Here is a 24,287-nt window from a genome sequence, read left to right as displayed (position 1 = left end):
TGCTGCTAGAAAATTGCATATGCATACAATGGAAAGGAAAACTTGTGCTTCTCTGCAGAGAACGGACCCATTGTCCCTGCAGGGGGATTGTGAGTGGTGCTGGACAGAAAGACAGCAATAGGTGAGAGTTAAGCATGAGGAAAAGAAAGAGGGTGGCAAAAAGATAGCTTTAGAAACCATGTTACAGTTGGGAAAGAAAGACCTGAACTGTGGCGGTGCTGCACCACCATTTTACCTAAATAATAGAAAATAAAACCTTTCTCAAACGTATCTCATACACTCCATTTTGATATATAAATGCAATTAAAGAGACCCGTGTTCAGTACTGACTTTAGCAAAAAAAAATTAACTGCATAGTAATATTTACCCAGAGCAGTATTCATTGTGATCCTGTATTTGCGCTCTCCTCAGGGCAAACCACAATCACAATTAATGATGCTATTTAATAACATAATAATGGGGCAGAGGCAGCTAATATATTCAAGGGTGAGGTTAATGAATGAGATCAGGTCAAGAGGAAGGCACAAACAGTTTATGAAGCTTTTTAGGAGCTTCCCTGGTGGCAGTGAATCGGGTATGATCTGCTTGGGACTTTCAGTGAGCAGCAGTAATAAAAATGAGTAAATAAAAACCCTCCATACAGATGCAAAATAATCATTTCTGCTTTTTATCATGACCTCACTTTAAGCTTTATTATTATATTTTTTTATGATCAGAAAGAAAATGTGTTATTGTTGGCAATGACACTGCAAGACATACAACTCAATCTGTTTGGAAACTCATTATTATTATTTTCTTATTGGAGTTCTCCACCTCAGTGATCTATATACAAAAGCCCGCTTCCTGTCTTGACAGGTTTACAGTGTAGGTAATTTAGTGCATAAGAACTAATGAACAAAGACCTTGGAATCAATTTGCTTTCTAAAAGGTAAAGCCTGTGGTGTTTCTTCTCATTCCCACATTCTGTCCAGCTTGCATAGTCCTACCATGACCTGTAAGTGATATTTCTTTAAGGAGAAAGAGTCTTTGCTGTTGTTCTGAAGCAAGTAGTAACAAGCCAGGGCTTACTATCACAGTCGAGTTAATGTAAATTACTGTGCTGTTTGAGCATTTGAACTGTGGTAACTAGCACGGCTTCAAGGTCTTCTTACTCTCTACAAAGCAAAATGCATTAGTGTAAAGCCATCTAGGAGGTGAGCTGGGCTAACAGCAGGCACGTGGGTACTAATGTGCTTCAGCAGCTGAGCAGTACCTTGTAAGCTGAGTAACTCACTGCTTTTGATAGCATGCTCTCAATCCACTGGGGAAGGGGATTAGGCGAAGGAAACTGACAAGCTCTGTCAGAGCTGTAGGTGCAGGGATTGAATGAAGGCAGCACGGTGCTGAAACAGCAAAAGGGAAGATGCCTGGATCACTCTCCTTCCACATCAATCGGTGCCCATGAAGTGGTTCACACAAGATTCTGGGGCAAAGGGGCAGGACTGAAAGCAGGTTGCTATTCTTTAATCCAGTGCAACAAGACAATTTTTAAAGTGTACTTATATAATTTAATGCTTGGAGTAGTTGATAATACACATATATGCAGACACACAATACATACACATGCTACACATGCAATTAGCTGCCGTGCAGTGACGTGCTTGGTAGCAATAAGCTGAAGAGCGTTGTCCCTTGTGGATCTTGCACATCCAGTCTGACCCCAGCTGTGAACGTCACCACAGTGAATTTGCAGAAACCAAGAACGATGAAAGTCATGGTGAGGTTTTTAAGAGGGAACTGGATCTTTACTCTGAAGAACTGTGGTACTACAGTAGAAGGGAGATAATATTTCTGTTGAAGTAGGAGACTTGGGGGTGAAATATTTGGCAATGTACAGAGGGCAATGTACTCAGTACCAAGTCCTTCCCTGATAAGTGCCATTCATAAGTAAATGGAACGTTTTAAAAGTATCTGTTCTCCCAGAGGACAAAGAAACTTTGAATTTGGTCAGTTCTGAATCACAGCCCAACCGAATGAAAAATAGATTCCTCTTCAAGCACACGTATCGGAATAACACAACAGATGATGACATAGGCTAAAGAGCTCTACTGTGCTTTGCAAACTTGTCTGAAAGCCCAAATACACGTAGCAGCCGAGGATGGAAGAGCAAAGTGAGCGAGCACTGACCTCTAGTGGACTAAACACTACTGAACTTGAAGAGAATGGGAAGTCTCCCTGTTCACATGTCGTAACTATAGCACGGAAGCACAGAATGGTTTGGGTTGGAAGGGATCTTAAAGCCCATCCAGTTCCAACTGTGTGTGATGTGTGTGTTTTTACTACCCTATGATAGTGAGGGTTATGGGAAGTATTTGATCAAGAAAGCAAGGTAATAGGGGCTTGCATCTGGCTGGGATCTTGCATCTGGCATTACAGAAGTGCTTCATTACTGTTGTGGATTGTCCTTATTTCCTTTGAAACCTGTCTCACGCAGGGATTATTGGTTCCATACACAAGGCAGCTCTTCTTTCCTCAGAATGGCAGGGAAGGGAAGAAGCAGGAGAATCTCAAGTCCTTCATACTTCCCATTGCATGTGTATGAAACAAAGAAGGAAGAACTTCTATGAGGAGAGCAGGATAACAGGCAACCAGACTTACTGTCTAAATAATACTAAATATTATGGGATACTATGTCAGTCTTTGATTGATATAAAACCAATTTGTGTACCAAAGTTAGTGCCATCACGAAAGTGAGAATAGAATTTATCAGGGTGGCATGCAGTACAGAAAGTGACATTTTGGTTCTGGTCTGTGACAGAATCGTCTTGGATGTGCTCAGGAAGAATCCCACCACTCTCCAGAAGAATCCTTCAAAAAAGACAAACAGAAAACAAAACTTTATATCTCTGCATTTAATGGGAATGGTATTAAACTGAGACAGGGGAGGTTTAGGTTTTGATATTAGGAGGAAGTTTTTCACACAGAGGGTGGTGACGCACTGGAACAGGTTGCCCAAGGAGGCTGTGGATGCCCCATCCCTGGAGGCATTCAAGGCCAGGCTGGATGTGGCTCTGGGCAGCCTGGTCTGGTGGTTGGTGACCCTGCACATAGCAGTGGGTTGAAACTAGATGATCTTTGAGGTCATTTTCAACCCATGCTATTCTATGATTCTATGTCTTTGTAATTTATACTTTTCAGACAGAAACTCAAGTACCAGCTGAACTAATTGTGCTCATATTGTGGTTGGGACTTGTATTAGTTTTTCTTTTTTCCAACATTAGACTAAAATGATTGCTTTTCTGAAGCCATTAGAAACACTTAATTTGAAATATATATATATATATAATCCAAAACCTAAAAGTGTAACAGAAAAATAATAGTTGAAACCCAGTAAAGGTGAGTAGATACCTTTCTTCTGAAAGGTATCATTTGTTGATCTGCAAAGTACTAAAGAACGCTTTAAGATGTAGAGAACCCTCACCATAATACTGCTGCCCAATGCTATTCTGATAACTACTGTGGAATCAGCACTACGAGTTCTTTTGCTTTCATATCTAGTCTACTCAGCACAAAAGCAGCCAAAAAAAACCCAACCCTGTTTGCTATGGAAATGCACTCCGCAGACTTACCGTGTTGCTCTTCTAATATCAATATATGGAGCTGCAGAATCAAACTGTCGCACACACTTTGGATCAATTCTGTGAAACTCTTCAGCTGATTCACGGGGAAGTTTATAGCAGCAAGGTCCTACGGAGGGTCCCAGGACCACAAGGATATCTTTCACATTACAGCCGTATTCAGATACCATAGCATTTACTGTGGCCATGGAAACTCCTAATAATGTGCCTTTCCATCCTGTGAGAAATGAGAGGGTGAAAAAAAAATAATAATCTGAATTGTCTCTTCCACCTTATATTAAGTAAAAGCATGATATTATTAAAGATCCAGAAAAAAATGAGTATTTAAAAAATAACCTGCTGTCATGTTTTATGTGATGATGAATATAGCATCGTTTCATGTAGATGTAAAGTGGAGAGAAAAGACCTCCAGCCTTAGACTTCACACCTTGACATCATTCAGAATAGGACGAAGGAAGTACAGCTTCGAGTCCTTCTATCTCAATTCGAGTCCTAGGAAGTCTTTGCATTGCAGTGCAAGTATCTCACTCCAAAGGCCAGATTATCCTAATAACTTCTCCTGTTTTCTATATTCAGAGACTGAAATGACCCTATATCTAATTGTCTATATTTGTATAAGTAGCAACAATATGTGTTCAGGTTAGACATGAACTGATGTAGGACTGGAGGAGAAGGAAAGGATGTAGGAAAGGTAAAGTTTAAGATAGTTGAAATCATTGTGAAGACTGTGATGTGGGAATGAGGGCTGAAACCACAACTTTTTCCTTTCTTCCAGAGAGTCGTGGTAGAATTTGCACTCCTCTTAATTTCCCTGACCTAAACTCACTAGGTTGGAGAATAACAGCTTTACTGAAGAAATGTGAAAATTTTCATCCTCTTAGAATGAGTCACAGATCTGTCTTTATTTTGGATAAATTTTATGAATGCAGGAACACCTGTTAGAAGTAAATGGTTACTCACAAGTTATTTATCTCATAACTATTAAATAATATAATAATAATAAAATAAATAATAATAATAAGTAAATAATAAGCATTTATTTAATCTCTATTTATTCTCTGTGTACTTTCAGTTGCTAATTTGTAATTCTTTGTTCAAATTTCCCTTAACTTCTAGTTATTTTGATCTCTGTGATTTAAAGTCCTTACCAGAATGAGCAGCACCACAGGCTTTTCTGACAGGATCAGCAAACAGCAATGGTATGCAATCAGCCCCCGGAGCTGCTATTGTAACACCTTTCTGATTCGTAACTATTCCATCATAGCTGTCAGGCTCTGTCTTTCCCATAACACACACAGCATTAGCATGATCAGTCTGTCAAAATAAAAACAGAATATGCACAGTGGTGAGACAGTAAAAAACATTCTGATTAATGCAAGTTGGTTGTGGCTTTGGCTTTCTTGCATAGACAAGTCTCTTCTGCACTAGATGCTATACATGAAAATCCGGCACTCTTGTTCAAATGCCAAGCAGATGTATCAGTAGAAAGACAGCAAAAAAATGGTATTGTTTGTTTATTTTTAATAAAAACTATATTGATGGTTTATTTGGTTATTCCACTCTGTGGTAAATCACAAGCTGGAATATACTTGGAAAAAACAATGCTGCTTCTCCATGTTGTACCAATGGCTGACAGTTTGGATGGCCATTTCTTCATTTAAAGTGCCAGCACAAATATTTGAATTGCCCTGCTTCTCACAGGTTCTTGCTGAGAAAGTTAAAAATAATTCCTGCAGTTTTAGCTAGTGATACATGAAGGAAGATTTGGTTGTTTTACATAAATGCATTGTTTGATAAGATACCTTGACTCTGTGAAAGTTCTCTGGATTAAATCCTGCAGCAGTAGCAAGCCTGCGGAGGTTTTCTTTAACAACAACTTGTGGATCTCTCCGCTTAGAACTGCTGAAAAGATTGCAGGAGCTCAGAGTTGGTATGTAGGAGATCCCACCTGTCCTTGTGGTGAATCCATGTAGGAAGATGTCATCTGACAAAGCGAGAAAGACAACAAGCAATTGCATTCAATACAAGACCAGTCCAAATATTACATGGCTTTATACTGAAGAGAACTGGGATCAGACAAAAAAGTTCCGTGCTGCTTTACCTCTTATTCAGCTCTGCCATTTAAATTCTCCCTCTTGCTCATAATCATAATTCTCCGAGAGGTTTAAGGAGATGGAGGCCTGGCAGATGTAGCCTGGCTCCTTACAGAGGTGCAGTGCAAACCCAAGAGAAGAGGCAACTCACTCAGGAAAATGAGAATATATTTTTAAAACAACATTTATAAATGTTAAAAATGCCCCATCCCTGGAGACATTCAAGGCCAGGCTGGATGTAGCTCTGGGCAGCCTGGTCTGTTGGCTGGCAACCTTGCACATAGCAGGGGGGTTGAAACTGGATGATCATTGTGGTCCTTTTCAACCCAGGCCATTCTATGATTCTAGGATTCTATGATTTCAAGGTGGCAAATGAAGTATCAGTTCTCAAGACTTCAAGAAACTCAAACATATTTTTGAAGTACAATGGTAGGATCAAGAATTTCTTGCACTATTGAAAAATCCTGTTTTTACAATTTTGAGCCTTTATTGTCATCTCATGAACCAAATGGAATTTCTGGGTTTCTTGATAGGTTGAGGGTTCTGTATGGCAAAGCTGAATCTTGAAAGAAAGCCCCAGTACTGGTATTTGCTATCTTGATAAGTTTAGTGACATGATCAGAGTTAAGTTTTGAAATATCTTTTATGCAGTTTGGTCAAAGTCATAGACAAAAACTTGAAACACAGTGAAGGCAGATGACTTTAAGAAACCTGTGTTCCTTTCTTCTCTGGATCACGTCAGACACATTTTTAAGGGAAACAGTTCCAAATTTTTTGCAGTAGGAAACTTCTTAGCTTTCCTCTGAACCAAGAGACCCTATAATTGTCTGAGAGACATGCTGTAGCCATGACAGTAAGCCATGACATAGCAGGAACACTGAACCATGAATCTGATTAATCGAACTGCATGAGGCTGCAGACCAGGCAAGAAGTCCTACCCTGCCTTTCCAGGACATGACAGTAACTTTCAAAGCATGTAATTCCCAGATAGAGGGATTGAGATTTACAGTCTGCAAAAATGCACTCATTAGACCTGGGCCTTTCTCTACTCTGGCCGTGTCCTGGAAAAGACTTGCAGGACTTTTACTGTTTTTCCATTATTGCTTCCCCTCTTAGAGACACGATACACTATTCCAGTACCACATGGAGATATTTGCTGCAGGAGACATTTCCACATCTTACCCATTTTGCAGTATCCCTGAAGAAATACGTTCATGAGAAGTCTACATAAAATCTGTTAGCTGGGATAACACTCTACCTGGAATTAGGGAAGATTTGAGAATGGTGAGCTCCCCTTTCAGGCTTGGCAGGCTTTCCAAGTGCATCTGAATCTCACTTCGGATCAGTGCCACATCAACTGTTTGCTCTTCACTCTTTGGTCCAATTGTCTGCAGGTTATTACAATCAGATGCTGCCCTTAATTCCTCAAATTCAAACTGGTAGACTGCAGTAAAGAGATGGTCTATATATATTTTCATTAGTTCTTTCCTTAGGGAGGGGAGAATAACTTTAATGATGCTTAAGTCCTTTTCATCAAGTATTTGTTTGATGGCGTACAACACAGCAGCTGTATTCTGAGCACATACCACCTCAAGTCCTTTCTTCATACTCTGGAAATCTCTCAGAGCTGGAAGCAAGGATTCTTTCTCACCCTTCCTTTCACCCTCTGGCATTTGGCAGCACATGACATAAATAAATGGAGCAGGTGTGGAAGAGCACTTCTCAATAGTTTCCAGGGTGTTACGCAGTATTCCTTGAACGTTGTTGTGCAAGCTGTCTGGCAGGCCGAACAGATCGATCAGTACTGCTTCCACCATATTCCTGGCTACTTAAAAATTCCTACAGGCCAAATAAAAACAAACACAAAAACCAAATTTTCTTAGAATTTCCTCTACTCCATAAAAAGAAAATGCAGAAAAAGTATGGCAGCAAAATAGGTTTATGACAGAAGGAAGTGATGACACTCAAAGGGACCTGGACAGCCTTGAGAAGCAGGCCCACTTGAACCTAATGATATTCAGCAAGGCCAAGTGCGAGCTGTTGTACTTGGGTTGCAGCAATTCCACATATGTGTATAGACAGGGAGAAGAACTCCTTAAAAAGCACCCCAGCAGAGAAGGGACTTTGGGGGTTCTCGTAGACAAAGAAGTAAGCCAGCAGCGTGCATTTGTAGCCCAAGCCCAGGCCAACTTTATCCTGAACTACATCAAAAGAGGAGTGACCAGCAGTATGAGGGATATTATTGTTCCCCTCTGCTCTCATTTTGATGCCCCACATAGAGTTCTGTGTCTGATATGTGTCCGTGATCTGGGGCCTCCAACACAAGAAAGATGTGGAGCTGTTGGAGCAAGGCCAGAGGAGACCACAAAAATTATCACAAGGCTGGGGCACCTCTCCCATGGAGAAAAGCTGAAGGAGCTGGGCTTGTTCAGCTTGTAGAAGAGAAGTGTCCAAGGAAATTTCATTGCCTAAAGGGAGCTTACAAACACAAGGGAGATGGAATTTTTACATGGACAGATAGTGATAAGACAAGGGGGGGGGAGCAGGTTTAAACTAAAAGAAGGGAGATTTAGGTTGAATGGTCAGAGGAAATTATTTACTCAGGATGCTGAGGCCCTGGGGCAGGCTGCCCAGAGAAGCTGTGTGTGTCCTTGGAGCCACTCAAGGCCAGGTTGGATGGGACCCTGGGCTACCCAGCCTGAGCTGCTGGGTAGCACTGCCATGGCAGGAGGTTGGAACTGGATGGGCCTTGAGATCCCTTCCAATCCAATGCACTGTCTGATACTGTGATTATATATATGTGTGTGTATATATATATATATATATATATATGAAAACTACAGGAAACTGAAATTATTTTACATAGTTTTTAGTTTGTCTACCATCTCACCTACCTAAGTTTTATCTCAGATCAGAGATGAAAGAAGGTTAGTCCTTAACATTAGATTCACTTATCTTCACTTAACAATCACTTAGCACACGTTAACATACTCATCTTCTTGATCTCTGACTGTTGGGACCTTCTGTGAGGGGAATCAAACAGGAAGGTTTTCACACTTTAAGGAGAAGTTTCTAGAACAATTTTTTGGAGGCACATCATACATTTGCTGCTGAGGTGGAGCTCATATCTGATACCTCCTGGCAGTATCAGTGTTGGGTTCTGAATACAGCCACATCTCCTCTGCTCACAAGATATTTACTTCTGCTCTTTCACATTATTGACAGCATAAATTTGCTCATTTCTGACTTCTGCTTTGGGGTTATATGTTAGGCATAGTTCTTCTTCTCAGGACACAAAGGAACCCAGCACAGGATACTGAAACTTTACCAAATAACATAAGAAATAAACAACAGAACACAGCACATCCTCCTGTTTCAGTTTCTGCTCCATGCTAGCTGCAGTCTTACCCTGAAATGAGGATGTACTGAAATTGTTGAAAACCATTCTGTAGTACATGGCTTTTCTTGTGGATTGAAATGAACTGTTCATGAATGCAAATTACTTGTTTACAGGAACAAAGAATTTGAGCATTATATACCAGAGCCGTATATATCATATAATGTCCGGGACTGTTCTCCTGTCTCAATTCCTCATTTTCCTCTAACTACACACTCTGGCTTTGCTGTATGTCGTTATCAAGCAGAACATGCAGCGTCAGTGTGTACTGGAGGCCTATCACTGTGGGACACTTGGTGCCCTTCCTGGCATTTTGTTGTTGATAGTGGACCCTAGTTTCCACACTCAAATAAAAGGTCAAATTCTCTTCTCGTTTTAATGGATTGTTTATTCAGAGAAGGTTTTACAGAAAACATTCTTTGTTTTCTTCATTGTTCTTTCCTCCAGACTGGAAGAAAAACAATCTTGACTGAAAATGATGTTTTCCTTTCTGCGAGTTGAACACTTACAAAGATTAATTAGAGACTATCAAAGCTGTTGAGCTGAAAGTATAAAAATGTGACAGCAGATAAAAGCATCTGCCAGGGAATTTATGACTCTAGATTTTGCTCAGGGTATTATTTACACAAAACTGATCACAGACTTTAGAGAAAACAGCTTGCTCAGGAAACAGCGTCAAAAAAGGCTCATGTTAAAGATCACGACTTGGGAAATCAGGATATTTCCTTCCTTACCCTGGCACTCTCTGTGGGAGGTCGATAAGCGTATGACAAGTCCTAATCTAGGTAGAGCTAATTGCCCCAGCAAAGGCAGTACAACAGAGGGGTGTGGTAGAAGAGTAGATTACTGCTCAACTTCAGATACGTCAATAGAGGAGAGCTAAGTAGAGCTGTGGGCCATCCCCATACTTCCCCGTAGAAATAACACCAAAGAAAAGGTGGAAGAAAATGTTTGCTGAGGGAGAGGTAACTGCTTGCATTGTTATTAAGCCATCTGTGCATTATCAGAAGTGTGCAGAGGCAGTTATTGAAGTGTATGCACAGAAACAATGGGGCTGATTCACCCTCCAACCCTTCCAGTTTCGTAGCAGAGTCCGACTCTTTTATAGCAGTGTCAGAAGTGCATTTGCTTAGAGTTATAGTAGAACTTGAAGACTGCTTTCTAAGTTCCCCGAACAAAATCCAACTCAAAATTCAGGCTTGCCAAGCAAAGCAATGTTTTGGCTTATCAGAAATGCATCCCTGATTATTCAGGTGTTAAGCAACACACTCTACACTCCCAGTGTTCCATGGAAAGCCACACTGCACGTAACTGCATCGGAAAACATTAAGTGCATTTAAAAATGGAGTTGCTCATTTCTGTACACAGCGTAAGACAAATACTTGCACCAACTTGAAGCCAGGGTTACTTGTTAACTATTTCACTCACCCTCTGAACCTCTGTCCACACAAATAGTTGGACAGTAAAACGATCCTCTGGCACAGACTTCAATAAAATAAAATAAAGAAAATGAGAGAAATAAGAAAATAAAATAAAATAAAGAAAATGAAAAGGAGAAAGGCAGAGGTTACATCAAAAAGAAACTGTAAAGTAAATAAAGCCAAGTGGTAGAGGCAACCCAGAAGGACATCTTGCTTTTTAGCAATCTTCAAAAAACCCAGATGTCTAATTCAGAGAATTGGTCTAGACAGGATTGCTGGTAACTTCCTGCATCTGTGAATCTTACTGGTCACGTTATCTTACACAAACTCAGAGAAGTGACGTTTCTTTCTTTCAAGAGAAAAGGATATTTAACATCAGCCAAAAAGAGATACCCAGAGAAAACAGACCACTAAAGCAATCCAAATGAACAGGTACAAGAGCACACGTGCACTAAAATTTCAAAAACAAAGAACTAAAAAGAGAAAAAAGTCATAAAAGCCTGTTAAATTTGATTAAAATATTCTGCTTCTCTTAACTTAGAAGTATCTAGGAAAGGTGGAAGAAACAAATCACCACTTAGAATGAAAATACTGAAGTATATGCAGTTTTCATCTGTAAACTCACAGGTTTAAAGCACAGGAATTTACTTACACAGGCAGAAAGTTCTTTCAGCCTCTTGAAAGTTATCATCTGATGTAAGCACACATTGCCAGCTTTATATATCTTACATCTCACAGTCAGTCCTACGGCTGATTTGCACAAAGTGGAAATTCCTATTCTAGGTAAGATCAGAGTGGGAACCTGTATTTCTTCTCCACGATGAGACCCTGCTCTGTTGCTGTCACTGTGCACAGGAAGTAACAAATGGCACTGAAAAGCACCGCTGTGATTCAGTGCCTGGATAGCCCTAACCCCGGAAGCAACATTAACCCCGCCATGAAACCCACTTCTGTCATCACACCTAATGCATTAGCATTGCACAACCTCGGATTCAGAGATGCAGGGCACACCAGAGCAGAACAAGAATACAAAGAAGTTAAGGCAGCACTTGTACAGACTGAGATGTTCCTCGTCTAAGAAACATGTAAGGCAAGGTGCACGTAGCTGCGTGTTGCAGCCAAGGATTTGGCAGTCAGTCAAGAAAAAGCATATTCAGCAGGACTTAGGGGTTATGAGAGGCCAACCCTCAGCCACAGTCTGCAACATGGAAGGCAGCTTTACTTTGGAGCAGAAGGAAATTTTGCAAAGCTCAGTGAAAAGAGTTCGAGTGTTTGGACAGGGCAATGCAGTGGTCGAAAGGCAAGGGGGGGAATGAGGAAATTCTATTAGGGTTATTACAAGCCATTTGGTAATAAATGTATTTTCTCAGACTTGTTGAAATCAGTCATACCAGATAAATATATATATATACACACACACACACACACGCACATATATATATACATATACATATATATATATATACATACCAAAATAAATAAATAAATAAATAAAATTATCCATGAACAGAGGGATTTGGGAAGTCTGATTCCCTACAAATTGCTCTCCTGTGTCTGCTGTGCCTCTTTTCCTGCCAGGTGCCAAACACTCCTTGGGGATCCTCTGCCATTTCTCCTCCCTTTTTCCTTCCAACACATACTGGGCAAAGGAAGGAGAGAGCTCAACTCTCCCAGTTTTCTGTCCCAAAGGAAACTGAGGTGGCTGTCTCCTCCTTTGAGTATCCAGGTACCTGTTCTCATGTTGTTTGCAGATAATGGGTATCTTTGAGGTTTTCAGCCCACTGTCAGACACGGATGAAGTAAGATATGGTGTAAAAATTAACAGGGCAACTTGACAGGGAGACCAACAAAACCACTTCCTTTCTTTCAACCAGATTAAATAAAGGAAAAGAAAAACTAAAAACCTACAACTCCAAGCATTACCTTCAGTGCATAGTGCTGAAAAGGGATAAAGAAAAGGCTAGAAAACAGTCAAGATACAAATCACACGTCAGGATACAAATGACAAATTGGTGTTACTTCTCCAGCTGACATTCAGCTCCCACCACTGCAAAGTAAAAGAGGATGAAATAAACAGCTCATGGGCAGAGATGAGCTATTAAACCACCAAACTGATGGGACTTAAGGTTAAAGCTATTTCCCCTGGAGCTCAGAGGGATCTATGTGGATGTGAGACAAGACTATATGTTAAGGAATGGTTGGCGCTCCTTGGTGGATGGTGGGCCGCACTTTGGGCGGGAAGGGGCAGCCAGGGCTGAGGTGGCTGTTGTGTCATGCTGAGGTGTGGGCAGAATGTTTCCTGAGGGGTTGGGGCGGCTTGTTTGGTGTTGGGGGTGTGAAGCAGATGGTAAAAGTGGTTATCTAGTCAAGACTACTAATTTTCAGGCACAGTTCATCCATTTTACATTGAATATACTACTCCTGGATGTACACTTTAAGTCTCGTTGCACATTTTCTTCAGAGCTTGGCATCGCTTTCAACAACAACAAAGTATTTCTCCATTAACATCTATATTACTTCTCTGAAAGTGTGCTCAGGCAGTGGAATGGGCTGCCCAAGGAGGTGGTGGAGTCACCGACCCTGGAGGTGTTCAAGGAATGTTTGGACACTGTGTTGAGGAACATGGTTTAGTGGGAGCTATTGGTGATGGCTGGATGGTTGGACTGGGTGATCCTGTGGGTCTTTTTCAACCCTGGTGATTCTATGATTCTATCTGAAGCAAAACAGAGATAATAATGTTTTTGGTTTTGCATCTTTGTTTGTTTGTAGTACTAATTTGTGACTTATGGTCTGACATCTTGCTTTTTTGTCTTAAACCAAGAATAGTTTAATAAATAATGCACAGTTGCCATATAGTAATGACAATGATGTAAATATGAAGGTGTGCTCTAGAGACCAGTTAGACTAAGGACCTGCAGAGAAGCCAGCAAAAACACTGATATTTCATTTTCTAATATTCTGGAAGGAAGAGTTCTAGTTCTCAGTCACTGGCTTTGAGCATCCACCCACTGGTCCACAAACAAAATAAAACTGTGTGTATATAATTGTGTGTATGCAACCAAACAGAATTTCCCACAGGAAAGTCCTTATTATTGTTCTCCTGCATTAACAGGAAATAAAACGATGATAAGACAATTTGCTTCTGTTTTCATAGAATCACAGAATAGTTGGATTGGAAGGGATGTTAAAGCCCATCCAGTTCCAACCCTGTGCTGTGGGCAGTGCCATCCACCAGCTCAGGCTGTTCAGGGCCTCATCCAACATGGCCTTGAGCACCTCCAGGGATGGGGCATCCACAGCTTCTCTGGACAGCTGTGCCAGGGCCTCACTGCCCTTTTGTGTCCTTTATAGGTCATTCCTTTTGTCTGAAATGGCTAAGGAGAATTATCCTTCATTAACTGAAGTTGTAAAACAAGTTGCTGAGCAGCAGCATTTACAGTCATCGGAGATAGAAAAAAACAAAATCATTCTTTTCCAGTTGCAGGTAATAAACCTTCTTCAGAGTAGCTAAATTCATTTAATTTATTTATTAGATACGAATGTATTCTGATGAAAAAGACATGAACATATTTGATTTTTTTTTCTGGGTGTTTGCATTTAAGTGTAAGCTGTGCAGTTCCTCTCTGCTGTGTTTAGTTCTTGCCAAAACTGTATGTGTATCATTTGTAAGGCTGCTCCTTAGTTAAGACTTCCTTAGAGCAAGTTATAGCAGAAGCATTTATTTAATGTTATTTTGAAGATAAAACATTGAAATAGTCACCCCATAAAACACTCCATTTCAACATAGAGCTTATTGCATTTATGCCATTGATTTCTTGAAAAATGAATGGGAGAAAAAGGACACAAAAAAGGAGGTTTTGAGAGCATCGCTTTGCATAGATCCTTCCTTCCTTCTTTCCTTCCTTCCTTCCTTCCTTCCTTCCTTCCTTCCTTCCTTCCTTCCTTCCTTCCTTCCTTCCTTCCTTCCTTCCTTCCTTCCTTCCTTCCTTCCTTCCTTCCTTCCTTCCTTCCTTCCTTCCTTCCTTCCTTCCTTCCTTCCTTCCATCCATTTGGCAGAATATTGGATATGTGTGGTTCTTCTGAGATTCTTCTGTTTTCACGCACTCAGTTAATGGTGGCAGAGATACCAGTCCTGCTAAGCCTATAACTCCGGTTTACTTCAAGTTATGCTGAAACATTTTCTTCTTAAGAGCTGACAGTGTCTTATTAGATTCAAAGCACTGAATAGGAGACTTCATAGCACTCGTAATGCTTCCATTAGGGAAAAGATAATAGGCAACATCAATCACAGTACAAAATTCTCTCTCCAAATACACAGAGAGTGTTACTTAGGGTGGGATTCATCACAGCTTGCATCACCTGCAAATCATATGTTAAGCCCATATTAGTCATCTAGGCTTCCTCTAGTCAGCAAAAACAGACAAAGATTTCTGAGGCAGTGATTGAGCCCTCCCACCTTATGATGGGATGATGAAGTACTGGTTACTGGAATGGTTTTCTTCTCATCAGTGAGCAGACATAGAAGCCCTTGTAGGGCTAGGTGCCTATTTCTTAAAGGTTTAAAAATAGCTGACATTAATCCTTCACTCAGATACTACAGCGATGAAGGCAGAATAAAGTCTTCAGTAGAGCAGGCTAGTTAATCTCCCTCATTCCAAATACCCATCTATGTGTTTGTGTATGTGTGTCTAAGTGTGTTTTTAGCACCGTGTGGTTTTAGTCTGATTTGAACTAAATCAGTTTCGTCCTCTAAAAAAGCATTAAGGTTGCATTTGATCCTATGTAATTTAAAGTGATTTGAAGAATGCCTTATTTCATATTTTAGACTCAATTTAAGGATAAAAGTCTAAAATAGCATTCCTCCATTATGTCTCTAAGGTGACGATTTAATGATTTCACAAAATGCATCCCTGATTATCTTGCACTCAAACACATTTAAAGATGAGAAAAAGAATCTTCTGATCAATAAATTTGAATTACAGTGTTTAACAAGATACCTGACATCCTCTCAAATAAGAATATTCTCAAGTGAATGATGACATGTTTTACAGGTTAGATATCAGGAGCTAGAAAAAGAAATGGATTCTATTATGTTAGAAATGAAGACAACAGAAAGGGAAATACATCTGCAAGATGATGCCATAGCAGTGACGAAGTATCACTGTGAAAGCCTAGAAGTTGAAGTCAGAGCCCTATATTCTGAAAATATGAAGCTGAGGTTTGATGTAGAAACAATACAGGAAGAATATGAGATGGCAGCTGCAAGAAATAGTAAATATCGGGAAAAAATAAAGGCTCATAAAAGTCTCTTTTGGGAGATGGAAAGTAAAATGCCCATTGTGATTGAACTTGCTAAAAAGAAAGCTATTGTTACAGAGCTGAGGATAAAGAAAGAAGAGTTAATGAGTGACCTCCAGAATCCAGAAGGCTCTGCTATAAAGCAAGTGCAGGTATTGTATTTCCTCACTGATTCATTTCTTTTCCTGTGCAACAATTTTGGCGCAGTTTATCTGATACGATTATTTTGTCTAATAACACTATATCCAAGATGAACTGACTAGGGGAATAAAGATTCATTTAAAATGGTAAGTTAATTGAAGAAAATAAGTCATCAGCTGTAGTAAAAAAATCATCAGCCCCAGGAACTGGTATATTATTGTAAAATTCATTCTCTGTAATTGAATTATCTCAGTTATGAAAATATTACAGGATTGTTAATTAAAATATATCATTGCCAAGTGATTATGTGGTTAGTTAGATAACGTTAAATGCATACTTTTTATAATTCTGTGGAACACTGCCATGATGTTGCGCATTTCATGGGAGCAAAGCACAGCTGAGCCAATAGGAAGTAGATTTGATAAGAGGGTGATAGAAAGGAGGAGACAAGAAACATGACATTCTTTTTGGTGTTCTAGTCTAATGTTGTAGATTTTGAGTGTATCTGCAAGAATCTTTAAAAACTAAAAAAAAGCTGGAAGTTCCCACCACGAAAATTCGTTAATATATGAGCAAACACAGGCTTGAAGTTGAAATCAAGTCACAGACTGCAACTCTGGCACAACTTACAACATTGGAAATGCAATATTACTCTATTCAAGTAAAATAATGATTTTTTTTTTTAAGCAAGAAATTTGTGAAATCCCAATACAATAAAGACCATTAACATTGTACTTTCCATGAGAAAGAAAGAATCTGTCTCAAATATTACAGTAAATACTCCTTGAGTATATAAATAGATTTAAAACAAGATCATAAGCATCCAAATGAGTTCAGATTTCTGTGTTGTAGTTCCTTGCGTACTTCAGACCAAGAGTGCATCTTTTAAAGTACATAAAAGCGTAGATTCAGGTTGGCTATAAGGAAAAAATCTCTGAAAGAGCAGTCAGGTGCTGGAACAGGCTGCCCTGAGAGGTGGTTGAATCAGTGATCCTGGAGGTGTTCAAGGATCATTTAGATGCACTGAGGGACATAGTGGGGAAATCTTGGTGGTAGGTGGATGGTTGGACTGGATGATCTTGGAGATCTTTTCCAACCTTGGTGATTCTATGATTTTATGATATTTTTAATTACTACTTTAATTATTTTTAATTATTAATTTCTTATTATTTGAATTTGAAATTATATATTAGAGATCTTGAACTCATATTTATTAATTAAATGAGACTATTAAACTGTGAGTAGATATACTGTGCAACCTTTCAAAGGAGAGGATTTCTCTGTCTTAAATCTGCAGGAAGAAATCGCACTTATAAAACAGGAAATCACATCGGTGAAGGATTTCATCAATAAAAAAACGGATTTGCTGGAAGAAATTAAAAAAGCTCACACTAAGCTTAGAAAAGAAATTGAGGTGAGTCATTTTAATAAACTATAATTGCAGTTCTCTGACAGAATGTAGATAGTGCAGATGAAGTTTGAAGTACTTGATGCATGGTTGCTGGCCACGCATTTATTCAAGCATATACAGTAACTTTACTATCTTAAATTCTTGATACTGCTAATCTTTCTAAAGTCCAGATCTTCACTGGGTTCATGAGTAAAAGTTAAGAACATTTTTTTTTAAGTCTTCTAAGAAAGATTTAAGCTGTAAATTGTGTTCTGAAAAGAAGCCACTGAATTAAAGTGCATTTTATTTCTGCAATACTTTTGAAGTATTTTAATTATCACTGCTGACTTGATTATTCATGACTTGTCTCCTCACTTCTTATACCTCATCAATGGGAGAATCAATTGCACCAAAAAATGGCTTTCCAGCGAATCTCCCTAATTTGAGTTACTTTAAATTAGGGATAACACAGAGCTCCTAATTAGCTGCCAAGATAAAATTCTGATAGATAGTTTAGCTCTTCTCTGTTTTAGTAATTAAACTGAATTCTATTTGTTCCACACTAAAAATGATTTGTATGTCTGGAAAGTTTTTAGTTTGGAAGTTTCACATCATTTACCTTCTTAATTCAAATAAATTCCCTAAAATGTGATGATCAAAGCCTGATAATGTGAGGATTAACTGATCTGAGGTTACCTCTGTTGCCCACTGTAAAAAGCAGGAGGAAACAAGAATAATTTTTCAAGTGATGGAGAACAGCAGAGAGTTTTTAAACTGAAGAGCAAAGCACAGCTACATTAGTATAGGTCTCTGCTATTCAGCATCTGAAAAATATTTTATTACCAAGGCAACAGCTACTTAATAAAGTTCTCTAAATCCATAGTGAAATTAGGCAGTCTAAAAATAATGTTCTACTTTGTTATCTAAACCAATTTAATTAAGTAGAGAAGGTTAGCATATTTTTCAATTTGGATTATAAAATCTTTGCGTCTCAGAAGCAAGCAGGATTAAAAATCAAATGGTTCAGGGTATTATTTTCTATTAAGAGTTCACTGAAAAACAGTCCAGCTTTTTGTATATAAAGTGACAATGGACAAGCTGAAACATTAATGCCCAGCAGTCCTCAGCACAGCCCAGGAAAGAATACACAGTGCAAGCATGTGAGTAAGGGAAGACACTGGAGACATAGATGAAGTCCCACTAAGCTGGAAGGATGGGATTCAGCTCAAGACACTTAAAGTGCTTGAGTCAGACTGGTTCCCATTATAACCAGTGGAGATGTAGTTAGTACAACGGATGCAATCCAGAGGTCGATTCAGTTGACCAAATATAGCTGCTTACAGTAGGGTGAATTGTGTAATCCAGTCTTTGTAGATGTCTATACCATACATTGGCTTGGTTTCTATTGATCCAAACAAGAATGTAGAACAGGTCACATGTAAGCCTCAAAAGCTAGCTGTCAGTCTGCAAACTGATCCCATTTCATGCCTTCAGAGTTTGTCATAGTACTTTTACATCTTGTTTGAATTTTCAGCTTCTAACCATGCTTATGTTAGTAGTAACTGACCTCCTCTCATTGGTTTAAAGTGAGAATGTGAGATGCTATGTTTGTAAGCTTCCAGGTAAAGGAAATCATCATATCTGAGTGACGATTTGTTATTACTGCAGAACTTCTAGTACCTCGGTTCAGCAATGATTTCAAGTCCTTATCTAAGTTTTACTCCATCCCTGGAGGTGTTCGAGGCCAGGCTGGATGGGGCTCTGGGCAGCCTGATGTGTGAGAAATTTAAAGACTCACAGGAAGTCACTGTCAATGCTGTAGTTCTGTTGCAGCTGAATGCCATCATGGGTGCTTAATGCAATAATGTTTCATTTAGCTGGCATGAGAATGTATTACCACTTGTACATCATTCAAATTACACTGGGGCCAAATTTTCATTAAGTGAAATTTCATTAAGTACATTTCCATTTTTATTGCAGCTAATGTTTCATGCTTTTACACTTCAGAAAGCAAATCTCCAAAGGGTTGTCTGCAACAGCAGTACTTCTCAGATGGGGGCAAAACTGATCTGGTACTGCACTGTTACAGATTTGCCTTTCTACAATAATCCAGCATTTTTCTAAGTGCATTCAATAGTGAAAATGCTACTGAGGCCACTTCTTGATTTTGAAATGACTACTTCATTTGCACTCTTAAAACCAAACACACTCGTCAAAGAATGAAAATGTCATTCTTCTTACCTGGAACATGAAATGTTCCATGTAAAAAGCCTTGCCACAGCTGTGAGATACTCACTCATGAGTTTTCAGGTGGGATTTACTTTGTTAAACAGGTATCAACAGCAGGTATCAAAACTGAACTTATCACCTAAGCAGAAAGGTATGACTGATATTTCCCCAAAGCAGGTAATTAGAATAAATTAGATCAATGGCGTCTTACATGTTTCTGTGTTATTTCAGTAGCTGTGAAGTCAGCACAGAATGGCACAGTTGGATGTCAGAATTGACATGTACAGTTAGGTGAAAAACCTCTGTAAAGACTGCTTTACTTGAAACACTTTTGAAGTGTGTTTTATTCTATATTTTTTAGGTACAGAATAAAAGATATGATGCTATTCTGAAACGTTTGCATTGTCAGCTGAACAAACTTCATTCAAACAAAAGACAATGGCGCTGGAACATACAGCAGATGGAGAAAAAGGCAGAAGAACTCAAAAAGCATCTTGGAGAAGTGGAGTTACAGATTATCACCTAAAACAAACCTAAAGAAGATATAATGCAATACAGTGTGGGTAATATTTTCCAGATAGGGTTATAGTTTTTTTTTGTTTTGTTTTGTTTTGTTTTTTGTTATTTGTTTGTTGGATTGGGTTTTCTGGGAGGCAAATGCTACAAACAGTAAAGTAGCTCAATTAAATTAATCTCAATCTAATGTCTTTGGAATAACATATGGACATATGATTTCCAGCTACAAGAGGCATATGAACAAGTATACTCAGATGAAAACTTCAGATAGACCAACTTCAAATGGTCAAATATGTTTCCCCAGTAGCTAGCAAAGAGAAACAAATAGATTAAGAGAGTACTGCATCCAGATAGATTTTAAAATGGAACAACTCACTATCTAGAGACAGCAATTGTTGACCATAGATCACAGATAACAGAACTTGGAGTATAGATGATATTAACTAAGTAACTAATGCTAAGAAGAGCTCAATTCTGGATAAGATCATTCTTAACATAAGTGACCACCAGAGACTCCTATTAAAATAGTGAACTGTAGATGTTTTTCCTTGCCACATTTTTATTATGTGCTTCCATTTGTGAAATTTACAGTATTTTGTCTATTCTTACACTTACAGTATTAGTTCTGGCTGAACGTAACCAGAGACATTTATCCGTTATGTGAAAGTAGGTAGTGTTTTATTTGGAGTACTGTCTTACATACATAGAGTTGTCTTTATACCTGAATATAGACTGAAGATTTTAGGAAGTGAAGTGTTTTCTGTTAAAAGTGTTAAACTGCCCCTATATTGTCAACTTGGGAAAGCAAAGTTTAAAATGCAATACTGTTTTTGATTTTCTTAGGACATTCATATAGAAATACGGGTTTTCCTTAATATGCATTTTAAGTCACACGCTCATTTTTTTTTGAGACTAGAAGGGGCACCAACAGATCTTTGTCTGGTTGGATACAAAATACATTACTGCAACATTAAAGCTGTTTCTCCCTACGTACAGCAGAACATCTTGCATTTGATGTGTGATGTCTTCTAGAAACGGATTCAGACCTGAAAAATTGTAGAATTTACTGTTTATTGGTAGTTACAGGCCTTTTATAACTTACACTATCTTGTTTTCAGAGTTATTTTCTAGTTACATCAGAACAAGAACAATAAATGTGTTAGGGTATGTTTTGTAGCAACTACATAAAGTAAATCAACAGAATTTATTTGGATACTTCCATTACAGTAGATATAATGTCACAGTTTAACCTTGTGCATTAGAACCAGTTGAAAACAACTAGCAAACAGTCCAAAGCTTCTAACTTAACAAAACTATCACACATTGGGTGTTTTTTTTTTACCAACAAAGATGTCCATTATTATTTCTGAGTAACAGGAATTGTCTGTGTATCAACACACCTGTAACACAATTCAGTCATGTCAAAAAGTTTCTGATACTCTTCTTTGTTCTGCATCTTCCAAGAAAGTTCATGGTTTTATCTACCAGGGTCCTTATCAACTTAATGGATCTCAGCTATTAAAGGTGTTTCTCAGTTTTCTTGCTGTAAGACGGAAATTCAAGCATTCATTTTGCTGTGTATGCTATGTGCAACTGTTTTGTTCTCATTTCTGTGTCATTAACACACTACACTAGAACTAAGTTTGTCTTGTATTCCATAAAAATGTCAGTTTTGATCCAAATAAAACTATCTACAGTCTTACTATGAGTATTCCATTCATGTGTTGGATCATCTTTAATAAGCAATTGTGGAAATGTGTTAGCCAGTTCTTAATCATAGAATCATAGAATGGCCTGGGTTGAAAAGGACCACAATGATCATCCAGTTTCAACCCCCCTGCTATGTGCAGGGTCGCCAACCACCAGACCAGGCTGCCCAGAGCCACATCCAGCCTGGCCTTGAATGCCTCCAGGGATGGGGCATCCACAGCCTCCTTGGGCAACCTGATCCAGTGCGTCACCACTGTCTGAGTGAAAATTAATGATCCTTTACAGGGATGTTTTGCTGATGCTTTTATGACTATGGAGTTTGAACCAATGTGGTTTGTTAGGTTTGCTGCAAAAAGTCTGTTCCATCTCTGAAATAATTCATTTCATATATAGTTATATATGAATATATATAGATATATAGATATATATAGATATATATAGATATATATAGATATATATAGATATATATAGATATATAGATATAGTTGTTATTGACATCTCACATCACCATCACATATAAAGGCCATTTATAGGCTCCTATGCCACATAAACATACCATTTTTGTGTCTAACTCAACTACCATGACACATTTCTGATTTCATTTCTTACCTTTGAAGCTTTTATTGTCCTCACCAAACTTGTAGAAGTTTAGTCACCAAGCACAGCTGAAATCTGTATTTGGTTGTTTAACGTGCTAAGAGTCAGATTATACAGTAGGAAATCATTTTGAACGCTGTTGATTGAACAAAACTGTGTATCTCAGAGTACTTTAATGTTTTCCCATGTGCAGCATTTCAAATTTAGAATTGTAATATTTAACAGGTAGATAATAAAAATAAGAAAGGCATAAACATTTTAGTAGCAAATTCTACTTAATCAGGAGAAAACTCATCAGGGAAAAAACTCAATTGAATTGGGGAAATAAAATTCAATGTCTTCCCTAAACTTTTATCATTCTGCACAAGACATGAAAAAGAGAATATATTCAGCTTTTTACAAATTGCCTAATCCTAGCAAATCCTGGCAGCCTGCTGAGGCATGTTTTTCTTGGTACAATGGTGTTAAGCAGTAGTATCTGCTATCTCAGGGCCCTTTTTTTTTTCTCCTCTTAGCAAGCAAACACAAACAGTAGGAGAATGATTTATGATTTTGGGGGAATAGCTCAGTAAGTGTACTTTATGTAAGCTCCTGGCACAGAAGCATGCTGCCAAACCCCTATCAATCATTTCTGAGGGTGGGTGTGGGAGTAAGGCAGGAACTTGGGGATTTAGAGCTATGCAGGCAATGGCAAGAGGAGTGACTGCCCACTCTGGATACTAAAACAGACAGCAAACAGCAGCAGAGAGACTAACAGCGTGGGAAAACTTACCAACCAATGAGTCCTACCAGCTGTTGATAGATTCCAATGATAGTGTGTAATGAAGTAGGAAAATACCACGGAAACTCCACACTCAACAGCCTTTTGACACGTGTCAAAGTGTGGCACGTGATGCAGCAATATGTACTGATGGGTGGTAAAGAAAAGGATTTCCCCATGCTGACAGTCTACACAAAACCATTTCACATGTCGTAACAACAGCCTCTGATGCTGAAGAAGAGGAAGTGTCTCAGAAAATGTAAAAACAGTGGTTAAGATCTTTGTTCCTGTCAAGCCTACGTTCAGTATATAGAATGAAAAGGAAAATGAGTTGGAGATAGATACCAATGTTATGTTGCTTCACCTGTGGTGCAGAGCTTGCTTTGATCATCAGAGTAGCACAGGCACTTTCAGAGAGCCATGGGCATGGGCATGTGACAGCCTATAATGCATGCTATTCTTCTGTGGGTCATACATGATGCTGTAGAGGAAGAACTGTGACCACACTGAGCACTGATAGTGTGCCATTCTGCTAAGGGTGACAAAAATCTTTCAGAACCCCTACCCAGTTTTCTGAAATGCATAAATATGTCTTTATCAAGAGCCTTCATTAAAATGCAGCCACAGCATGTAGATCTGAGTCATGTTAAGGCACTGATTTCTTGAGGAATTCCAACCAGTGTTGAAATATTTGTCTTTTAATGGTCTACTTTGCAGAAGGAAAAACTTTACAGAGTGGAGATAAGGCAGTGCAATGAATTGCCTCAGAAATGTGAATCCAGCAAAAACACTTTACAGCTTGTTTGAAGAACCCAGCTCAAAGCTCTCGCTTTGCTTTTTCCAGCACTTAGAGGAAGGAACATGCAGTGACATAACAAAAATAAAGATTACCCACAAACCAAAAAGTACAAAGGACAAAGCAAGATCAGCAAACAAAATCTCGACTTTCCCCAGCCCCCAGAAGAAGGATAACTCTATTTCCCCATCTGGAGTAAGGAAGGAAGTAACAGCTAGGGAAGAAAATTTCATCATGTTATTGAATGTACTTCTTCAACAACGAGTTGCTATGATGAGCAAAGGACAGCGCTGTGTTGAACAGGGAGATTTCTCATGTGAGA

At 38.8% G+C, this 24,287-nt stretch overlaps 2 protein-coding genes across 3 annotated transcripts; one reads left to right on the top strand and one right to left on the bottom strand.

The window, feature by feature from the left end:
• Window positions 1-1,525: 1,525 nt before the first annotated feature.
• Window positions 1,526-23,383, bottom strand: LACC1 (laccase domain multifunctional purine nucleosidase 1). 2 transcript variants are annotated; one of them, XM_015851742.3, is made up of 6 exons: window positions 23,182-23,383; window positions 6,969-7,549; window positions 5,420-5,601; window positions 4,766-4,931; window positions 3,609-3,834; window positions 1,526-2,847 (listed from the first exon to the last, which is right to left on the bottom strand). In XM_015851742.3, exons 2-6 carry the CDS (start codon window positions 7,525-7,527, stop codon window positions 2,673-2,675), a joined length of 1,308 nt encoding a protein of 435 aa, XP_015707228.2. In that variant the 5' UTR covers window positions 7,528-7,549; window positions 23,182-23,383; the 3' UTR covers window positions 1,526-2,672. The 2 variants fall into 2 exon arrangements, with proteins under 2 accessions (XP_015707228.2, XP_015707227.2); XM_015851741.3 differs by lacking the exon at window positions 23,182-23,383 and adding an exon at window positions 11,181-11,401.
• On the top strand, window positions 13,899-20,651 carry CCDC122 (coiled-coil domain containing 122). Its single transcript, XM_015851743.3, has 4 exons — window positions 13,899-14,012; window positions 15,580-15,978; window positions 17,265-17,381; window positions 19,948-20,651. Exons 1-4 carry the CDS (start codon window positions 13,899-13,901, stop codon window positions 20,110-20,112), a joined length of 795 nt encoding a protein of 264 aa, XP_015707229.3. The 3' UTR covers window positions 20,113-20,651.
• Window positions 23,384-24,287: the final 904 nt, after the last annotated feature.

Source organism: Coturnix japonica, chromosome 1 (assembly GCF_054131305.1).
Source record: "Coturnix japonica strain WE chromosome 1, WE-NBRP24, whole genome shotgun sequence".
Classification (NCBI taxonomy): domain Eukaryota; kingdom Metazoa; phylum Chordata; class Aves; order Galliformes; family Phasianidae; genus Coturnix; species Coturnix japonica.
This window is presented reverse-complemented; position numbering and strand designations above follow the sequence as displayed.